At 40.5% G+C, this 10,365-nt stretch overlaps 1 protein-coding gene across 1 annotated transcript in view; it reads right to left on the reverse strand.

The window, feature by feature from the left end:
* SGCG (sarcoglycan gamma) overlaps nt 1–8,394 on the reverse strand; it is a 32,308-nt gene extending 23,914 nt beyond the window's left edge. Inside the window, exons 1-3 of the mRNA XM_082675461.1 lie at nt 8,255–8,394; nt 1,451–1,645; nt 739–840 (exon numbers count right to left, since the gene is read on the reverse strand). Coding sequence (XP_082531587.1) covers nt 739–840; nt 1,451–1,645 — 297 coding nt within the window. The 5' untranslated portion in view covers nt 8,255–8,394. The remainder of the gene's footprint in view (nt 1–738; nt 841–1,450; nt 1,646–8,254) is intronic.
* Nucleotides 8,395–10,365: the final 1,971 nt, after the last annotated feature.

Consider the following 10,365-nt stretch of genomic DNA (forward strand, 5'->3'; position numbering starts at 1 on the left):
TTGTCTCACCTTTCATCCAATGGCGTGACCTTACTCCTTGTCTTTGCTGTGTTTTGAAATAACCAGCAGGATAATAAGAGCTAAAAATTCACCAGAGATTTTTTACCATCCAGCCTCTCCTTTCATCTCCACACTTTGAAGGAGGTAGCATTACTCCTCACATACAGATGAGGAAATTGAGCTCAAAGAGATTAAATGACGGCTCTCCCAAAGTAACAGCCAGCAAGGGACAGTTCCATGACGGAACCGTCTTCAGGCGCCAACTTCCAGGCTCTTTTTTTTTTTTTTTATCATTTTCCCTGAAAGGGAGGACATGGCCCAGGTCAGAGCTGTGAGGCCCACTCCCGGGCCTAGACAATAAGTTGTCCCAGGAACCACTCTGGTCGTCTGATCCAATGGATTCTCTCCAACACTATTCTTTTTCTGGCTTCCACCGCAGGGGCTGCAAAGGCTAAATGCTTTCTCAGCCTGTCCTGCAGGGAGGGAGACCCAAGTGATACAATTCCGGTCAATGAGATGTAAGCAGAAATCCGCTGGGGCGGGGCTGGGGGTTTCCAGGCAAGGTTTTGGGTGTGACCATGGCGGTCGCTCGCTAGGGCCCACCCAAGGCATGTGGCCAGGGAAACATGCAGTGTCGACGCGTGCACACCTTTCATCAGAAAAGCAAACTTTCTGTGTTTCACCGTTATTTATTTCTCATGAAACACAAATTCTTTAAACGTGTCCTCATCTGCTTACCACTCTGGAGTGTATTTCTTTGGCATACAGTGGGAATAAAAACTCCGATTCCCCCTCCAGGCGAAGTCCATCTTCTGTAACATGCAGGTGACCCATCCCTGTCTGTTAAAGAGAGATGTGTTATTGCTTTCTTCTTCACTTCTTTTAGTACCAGCTGAAATCATGTATGCCTTTTCATACGTTTCCTATCGGCACTTTACTGTATTTCTCTTAAACACTTTATTTAAAACTTTGTTTTTATTCAATATTCAGTATTTTATTACGTCTTGTGTAAATACAAAGGACTTTTTAGGAAATGCATATAAGATTTAAGTAATCACTTTATAAGAACATGCAAGAGCCCACCAACATGTCAGAAAAAAAACATCTTACCATTACTATTTAAAAATTTTAAAAAATTAAGATGCCATACAATGGACTCTTCAGGCTTATAGCTCTATGGGTTTTAACATACGTACAGATTCGGGCAGCCACCAACACAACCAGGATACAGCACTGCCATGAAAACCAACACGCTACAGTTCGCAGTGAAATTATTTAAAAAAGGTAAAAGAGAAAAGTGAATGTTATATTATTTTTTGCTACTGAAAATTCTGATCCAGACAGGAAACCAACATTAACTGCATGAAAGGAAGCTTCTGTTGATACAATGTGGATGGAGTGACCGCACAAACAAAACAAGAACATGTTTATCAGGAAAAAAAATACTTACTGGGGAAAACCACATCACTTTAAGAATCCAAATTGTAAGAGCAAGATTCACAAGGAGGATGATGAGCAAAAGAAGAACAAATAAGTAGAGGCAACGCTTTCTCCAGCCATAGATGCCGATTTTGTAGACAGACTGGTTCTCTGGCCGCTCTATGTGGGTGCCTTCTGTGGTCGTGGTGTACTGTTCACGTACCATCTGCCACCGGGTGGGGGGCAAGGGAGGGGGGATGAAGGGGGGGGAGGAGGGTAGAGGGAGAGAGGGAGAGACACATGGCCAGAAAGAGGATTTGTTTGTCAATATTGATTGACCATTAGTCCCACAAAATACTTTTTACCCCAATAACAAATTTCCCAAATTAGTGATGTTTAAAATGAGCATTGGCTATTACTTTGAAACATGTCACTGTATTTCAACCACAGCGATAATCTGTCATGCAATGTATTTAGATATGACAAATGCATTTGAAATCCAGTGATTATATTTTCAGATTTTGATCAATAAAATCAATACATATACAGCTTTCAAAATTCTGCAAGATTAAGCTTGCAATTGAAGCACCAACCTACAACAATCCAGTTATCACATTCTTAAAAGATTCAGTGGGAGGAAAATCAAGCTGGTACCCAAGAGCCTTCTGAAGAAAAAATCCAATTACTCAATTTTGTGCCAAATGATTAAATTACATCTTCCTTCAGCTACTAAATTATTCAGAATTAAAAAGGCTCTTTTCAAGATACCTACCACACCAACTCTGGCCTATAATTAAGCTCCCAAGTACGGACCTAGTTCAAGAAAGATCAAAATGTGCACGTGTACAAATGTTTACAAACATTCCCTGTTTTATGTAAATGAGGTTAAGAGTTTTAGTAACAATTTCAACTCTATGAAGAGATTTTTAAAAGTTGCTCAATTTTCCCCTTTCCACAAAGAAAAAAAGAACATGGTTTTAACTGTTTAAATTAAGATTAGAAATTATGATGACTTTTCTGATTGTAAATGTAGCAAAATGATGAATCATATAAAATATTCTCCTCTGAGGGTTTTTATGCATTTATTTTTAGGAGTGATTTGGAGCTGTCCTTATTTAAAATGTTATGGTCAAAATAATTCTATAAATTTCTTTCCAACCAAACAACAGGCATTTCCCCGTGTTCTAGCTGATTGTATAAAATGGTGCTATTCATCGCTCAGTATTTTCAAACACTCAGGACTGACAATCTGCATTATTCAAAAACTAAGGGGTTAACAATTTCATGAGGGCATTCTTCACTCACTCACCTTTGACCCCCTCCAGTCTTTTTTTGGATTAGAAAGTCCATCACCACCCACACAGCCCCACATCAGCTCTGCCTTCAACCTGCATCCCAAATCTGTCTACTTCTCTCCATTGCCACGGCTACCGCGCTGGTGCCAGCCACTGCGAACTGTCATCTGCACCACTGCAAACCTGCTTCCCTTCCTTCCCCTCTGGAAACCCCTCTCTACCCACAAGCAGACATGTGAAATGTAAGTCAGTGCCTGTCACTCTACAGTTTCACACCTTCCCGTGATTTTTCCCCACTGAGAACATCCAACCTCCCCCATCACCTCCCAGACCCTACGTGAGAGCCTTTGCTCACCTCTTCATCTGCAGCTGTTGGTCTTTTGCTCACAGCGCCCCATTCACTCTTTATCAGCCCAGGTGAACCCTCAGGTCAGGACTCACTCCTGGGCATCCCTTCCACCTGAAACCCTCTGCCAGCTCCCTCCTCAGCTTCAGACCTGCTCACATGCCACCTTCTCAAAGAAGTCTTCCCCAGACACCCACTCACTCCCAACACAGCACTCTGTTATATTTATTTCAAAGCACTTGTCATCTAAATAATGGTGGCAAAACCACACTTTCTGTAAAAGATAGGCTAAGAGTCTGCGATTGGATTGGGAAGGGTGGCCAGAGAATCTGAATTTAAAGCAAGTGCATTAATTTACAGTATTGCTACAGATCGATAAAAACAGCAGTTTTCTAAGTGTGTGTGTATACACGTGCACATGCGCGCACGCACACGTATGGTTTCCACTTGCTACATATTTCTGTTCCTATCTAGAGATTCCTATTGCTGGTGTAAAGCTATCACAAACCTAGCTTAACCCAACATAGTTTTATTATTTTATAGTTTTGGAGGTCAGAAGTATGAAAATGGGTCTTCCGGGGCTAAAAATCAAAGTGTGAACAGGGCTGCTTGAGCGGCAGGCACCTGGGCCTGAGTTTGGGTAACAAAGCCACGTTTTATCATTGCCCCCCTTAACTCTTTTGGTTAACCTGCCATTAACCAGTGTTAGATGTGTTGCACTGAACAAGGATCTTACTCTAGACAGGCATGATTTAAAATGATGAGGCAGAACACTCCAGTTTTTTTTTTCTAAAAAGTGGATGTTGTTATTTTAATAAATTATTAGCTTATATTCTAACGGTGACTCATGGTGGCTTCCATTTTTATTTGACACTGTATATTCAATTTTTTCTGTTACAGACTTTCAGAGGCTATCAGGTTCAGCTAGCTTCCTTCAGATATGTGTTAAAATTAGCATTGGAAAGGACACCAGTTCTTTATCACTTCGAGGTCAGATAACTGTAAAGTATTAGTATTCATGCTGGCAAGAAACTGCTCTGGAACAACGCATTATGCTTTAAGATCTACTTATAGACCCTTGACAAAAAATTAATAAGATAACATTTTATGTCAGAACTTAAAAATCTATACTCCAAGGTAAATAATTTTGAGTTTTACTACATCTTGAGCAAAAATTATTTTCATAGGCTCCTTTATTTCAAAAACAATTTATGGGGACTTCCCTGGTGGCTCAGTGGTTAAGAATACACCTGCCAACGCAGGGCACACGGGTTCGAGCCCTGGCCTGGGAAGATCCCACATGCTGCGGAGCAACTAAGCCCGTGCGCCACAACTACTGAGCCTGCACTCTAGAGCCCACGAGCCACAGCTACTGAAGCCCACGTGCCACAACTACTGAAGCCCGCACGCCTAGAGCCCGTGCTCCGCAACAAGAGAAGCCACCGCAATGAGAAGCCCACGCACCGCAATGAGGAGTAGCCCCCACTCGCCGCAACTAGAGAAAGCCCGCATGCAGCAACGAAGACCCAACGCAGCCAAAAATAAATTAATTAACTAAAAATTTTCCCACCCCTTTCCCTGTTAACCATCTTTAAAGTATGTTGATGGTATCCTTAATTTTGATTAGCTTTAAATGCTTCTCTCTAAATATAGTTATCAATATTTTAATGCGTAAGGCTCCAGACATGGAACATTATAGTATGTTTTGCAAAAATATAAGTTTTCATACGCTCTTGAATTCATGGTTACCTATTTATTATCTAAAATAAAACCATCTTAAGGATAGAAATGCTGCCTTCTACATTCTTTGATTCTTGTCATAGTACATAGTATAGTAACTGAATACAGCGTCCACTACATAAATGTTGTTAAATGACATTGTTAATTTTAACTAACATTTACTGAATGCCTGGTCTGGATAGGCTGTTGCCAGGAGTTTGAGACACGGAAATGATAAATACATGGCTGATGCTCAAAAGGAACTAATATAAAAGGATTTTTTTAAAAGGTGGGTTTGAAAAAGAACTAAACAGACTCCTCAGAAATGAGTTCAGTTATTTTTTATTTCTATTTTTTTTGTGGTACGCGGGCCTCTCACTGTTGTGGCCTCTCCTGTTGCGGAGCACAGGCTCCGGACAGGCAGGCTCAGCGGCCGTGGCTCGCGGGCCTAGCTGCTCTGCGGCATGTGGGATCTTCCCGGACCGGGGCACGAACCCGTGTCCCCTTCATCAGCAGGCGGACTCTCAGCCACTGTGCCACCAGGGAAGCCCCAAAACTGTGGTTTTAAAAGGCATGTTTGCTTAGTTCAGATAGAGGCTTATTTTAAAGCAGTGTTAAGTTTATAGAGATGGGCAATTCAAATATATTTTCTTAGTGTTTTATTCTTGGTTTTATTAAAGAAACTTAGAAATTTGAAGCTTTTACGATGTCCTTATATAGTATTTGACTAAAGGGTAATATCAAGGTCCAGAAGTTGAAGTTGGTGGAAATAAGGCCAAAATAAGGATGTTTTGTTCACTGTTTTGTTCACCACAATATAACCAGCACCTACAGTAGTGCCTGGAACTGAGTAGGGACTCAATTATACGTATTTGTTAAAGGCAGGCAGGCAGAATGAAGTATGTTCTCATTTACGATGTATCTGTGGAATAGGTCCCCACGTCTAGGTCCAATGTTATGATTGAAAACCGAAATCATTCCCTCCTTACCACACTTCATATGTGTCTCATACCAACTTTAACAGAAACTCCATAAACTGCTAGGAAAATAACCGGAACCCACAGAGCAAAAGGGGAAAATAATAGATTTACACATTGCTATTTTCCTGGCCCTTTTATTGCCATAATGATGTGATTGATGCATAGGTCATAGATTATAGGCTGACAGTTCCTGCATTTCACATCTCAGTGACCATCACACTACTTCATTCTCTACTAGGAATGTTCATCCATTAGCACTCTGTATTTCAACAGTGTATGTTAAGGTTCAAGATCACATAAAGTTCTACCTTGATAGATGAGTTGGATTTGGGAGGAAATTAGCATCAGAAAAGCACTGTTCCTACCTTTGCTTTTCAACCATACTATCTTAGGTATTTCCCTTTCGCTACCATATAAACCAGACTGAGTTCCAAAGTCATGCCTTCTTAGCTCTGTGATATGATCAATTCTGTCCACCCATCAACAATCAGTTGGTCAATTGACCAACTCAAGTGGTCTATCAGGCTTCTTGACAGTGTGCTTTTTCAGAGATGTTTCACATGTAAAACTCACTGCGAATGTTTACAATAGAGTTAAAATAGTCACAAAGGTGAGGCTGGGTTTTAGGTACGGTCTCCATGGCAACTTCTTCCTGCTGGTTCTCCCTCGGGGTCTGTTTTCCAGGCCTCAGCTGAGGCCATCTGTCAATGTTTTACATTGACACGCCCCTTATCCAGTCTCCATGACAACCAGAGTGACCTTCCCCAAGACTAATTCTATCCCAGCAGCTTCAGGACAAAGCACAGATGCCTTGGGCACATGCAGCCCTTGGGAAGCCCATCTCCTTCACCAGCGTGCACAGCACACCAGCCGGACCAAAGTCAAGTGGACTCGGGCACTGTGAGGGGCTTGGGGAGAAGTCTCAAGACCGACCCTTGCAAATCCGCAGATGGCTAAACACTCCTGCATCTATTTTCCCATAAAATTCCCCAAGGCACAATAACATGTGAAATAGGAGATGAGCTTGGAGTCTGGAATGGCAAGGACAGTGGGTGAGGAATTCTACAAAGCTCATGAGAACACCAGAGAAAGATCTGGTCCCGAAGTGGGTCCAGAGAAGAGCAACACCGGATGCTTTTGAGGCTGGGAGGAGAAGGAGGCGGGAAGGACAGAAAGAAGCGGGAGGCAGGTCCTGAGGGTTCCCCACCGGGAAACCACGTTCATGGTGGGTGAGCAGGGCTGGGCTGGCTTGAGAGAAGCCACGGAGAAGACCCTACCCGGGTCCAACAAAATGTGCAAAATTCAACCAAATGGGCATCCATTCATAATTTACAATTATTCTTTGAGTTTCATCTTCAATATAATAGCAATCTAGTTTAGTGACTAGAGTGTGTATTTTTTTTAAAGGACATTATAGAACAATTTTATTTGCAGCATTTTAGCTGCAAGCTTAGCCAGCATGTTTGGGAAACTTGGATTTGTTAGTCTTTGGAATTTGATATTGAAATATATTGAAATACTACTTTTCCTTTGGCTTTGAAAGAAACCTCAGATAAATTCGAGAACCTCTAAGACTAACACCGACTTGAACCATAAGGCGGTTAAGTGGCTCTATGGATCCAAAATGTTTCCAAGAAAATAAGCAAAAAATAAACACAGTATGTTTTGTAGTTCCTTTCCTACCTAGTGAGTTACTCCATCCTGCTGACACATCTTCCAGCCAGCTGAGCTATTTTTTCCCTATTATCTTTCTTGACGACTTTCTTTACAAACTTGTCTTCTAAGGCCCCTAATTAACTTAGGATCCACCAGAATCAACAGACACTTTAAACAAGCTGAAGTTTACCTTGATTCGACTTCTTTTTACTTTTTCATACATATTTTGAGCAACACGTTATTTATTCCAGATTTAGGGAGAGATACATTCTTCCCTCTTCATCCAGGGAGGGCTGGGCAGCCACACTTGGTACTTTACTCTTGCTTTGCTTATTCTCAATGTATCAAACTACCTGGACTTCTGTTCTCATGAACTTTACCCTGTTTTTAAATGTCTGTAACAAAACTATGGACAACATGTAGATCAAACGTAATTCTGCCACAGAAGTTTAAGAGTAGAATTAGCAGCAGGTGATCTTAAAGATTATCCTTTGTCTAGATTAATTACAGTATAACGATTGAATGCCCGATAATACAGAAATGCTATCATGGTATTCTATTGATACAAATTAAAACTATTAGAAAGGGCATAATCCTGATAAAAACAGGTGGCATATTAGTAGTCGTAATAACTTGAAAGAAACTTGAAATGAGACGTTAAGTACAGTTTGTTGATACTTAATACATAATCATTTTGAGCTAAATTTATTCAACATTTAAAATTCATTTTCTATTATGATACTATGAAGGTAAAAAATAATCAAGAAGCCTCATACCTATTTGGTTTTTAAATTGAACATTATAATTATATAAGATCCAAGTAAAAAACGATTACTTACCTTAGATGTTGTAAAAAGCACGCTGTGAATTAACTGCACCGCTCCAGATCCTTCTGAGACAAGAGTGTTTCAGGCTGTCCCACGACTCGCTGAGTGAGAGGGGACACTTCAAGTTCACCAACCAGCCTGGAAGAAAAGGCTCCCTGGCCTGGCCTTGTCTCAAGTTTCATCCCCGGTTGTTAGCAACAGGCGCATCTAATTTTACTTAGTGACACAAACAGCTCATATACCACACTTAAAATTGTTTGGGCACCAATTCCAGAACACAGCACTAAGTGTGCCAAGAGGGAAAAAATTCCTACGAAACCACCAGTTAAACCCCGAATCAGGACAGTCTTACGTAATTGTAACTTTCTAAAATGAACTTTACCTTAAATGAACAGCAAAAACTTCTGGGACACGTTTCCAGTAGAATCTAATGTTGACAAAAATCTCATAAAAAATCACTTCAAATTCACAGGCAACATTGAGAACTCGTAACTTTATTGGTATTAAATGTATACTGTTCTCCTCCAAGTAAACTTCATATTCTCATGTAACAGTCACTCTTTAAAAACCACTTTCCTTAGGCTTCTTTTTAAGTGAAAAAACTTTAACATTTGAGAAAACCTTAAATAATGATCATCATAATAAACAGAAGGTAAACTCTATGCTAAAATTATCACAGTTATTTTCTAAGTAAACTAAATTTATATTTTGTTTAACAAATTATGTGAATGTAACAAGGTGATGTTATGTTGTCTTACCTTTATTTAAAAAGGACGATAAGTAGATCATTCAATTTTTATAAGGTGTAAAGAACACAGAACAAATGTCAAAATCTCAAATACCCTTAATCTTTTATTTTGCATTACTTTTAGAGTCTGAATTAAAACTGACTAAATTATACATTTAAATTCCCATTTTAGCACTAAACCTTGATCATGAGAAGCAATGTAATGGTAATCCATACAGTTAATTTTTATTTTCTTCTCAGGAGACCTTTCCTCTTATTCTATTCATTTATGCTGGAACTTCTTTTGAAATCTGATGCTTCTTAATACCAACAGCTGCAGGTCTTACAGGAAAAGCTGATACAGCTTTAACTAATCGTACATTTATTTATAAGACATTTGAAAATCTTCCATGAATTCTTCACACGTTACTATTCTTCTCATCATGGCAATTCGTTTAGACATAAAACCATGGCACAACTACCGATTCTCAACAAAAATATCTACTATATTTAACAGTGATGTTACGAGAGGTACTTCTGTATTACTGTGTGTCTGAAAAGTCAAAATTTGAAACTCCTAACTCAATATTCTGGTTGAAATGTCACACTGAAAGGTTACTTACTGAGGGACCTTTCCACCATCAGTTACCTGGTTTATAGCAATTAACTGTTCAGCATTGGGGGCTGCTCTGTAAGGCCATTGGTCAAGTTGTACGTTGGATCTCCATTCACGTTCACAGATTCATTTAACACTATTGACTTCTACTTTTGGTCCTGCTGGAGGATGACTTCGAGAAAAGAGAAATCTTTTGATTTTTTAGCATAGTTGAGATTATTGAAACGAGATCTTCAAAGTTTCCACTGTAGGTCTAGTTCGGGTTTGTAACTCACATACACGTCTCATCTGTTTTCAACAGAATCATAACATCTTGAAGCTATAAGGGTCCTTAAAGAAAACTGGTCTAACCCTCCACTAGATGTAAAGTAGTTTGTTCAAGGTTAGAGCTGCTAAGGGCGTGGAGAGAAGTGACTTTCAGACAAGATAATTCAAGGGCTGGAGAGAACCGAGAAGTCTGGTGCAGTTGCCTTGAAGAGTTGGCAGGAAAGTTACTAGTGAGACCTATTAGGCCGCGTTCCGGGCCCAGCTGAAGTTGATGAATACAGAGTAGGCCCATTTTAAACGGCGCCTGTGGCTTTATACGCTAACTGCAGCTGTGAGCACCTGTATGGCAGAATCTCCCCAGACCAGGCCGCACTTCCGTCATCTGCCCAGACCCGCTCTTTCGTCCATCCTCCACAAAAACCAGGGGCGACAGATCTGGGAATCTCCCTCGCTAACCAGCCTGCCAGTCCCTAAGCTCCCCAGTTCCTGCTGCCTTGCCTCCCTCTCCACCCA

The sequence above is a fragment of the Grampus griseus genome, assembly GCF_964374135.1.
Source record: "Grampus griseus genome assembly, chromosome: 18".
Classification (NCBI taxonomy): Eukaryota; Metazoa; Chordata; class Mammalia; order Artiodactyla; family Delphinidae; genus Grampus; species Grampus griseus.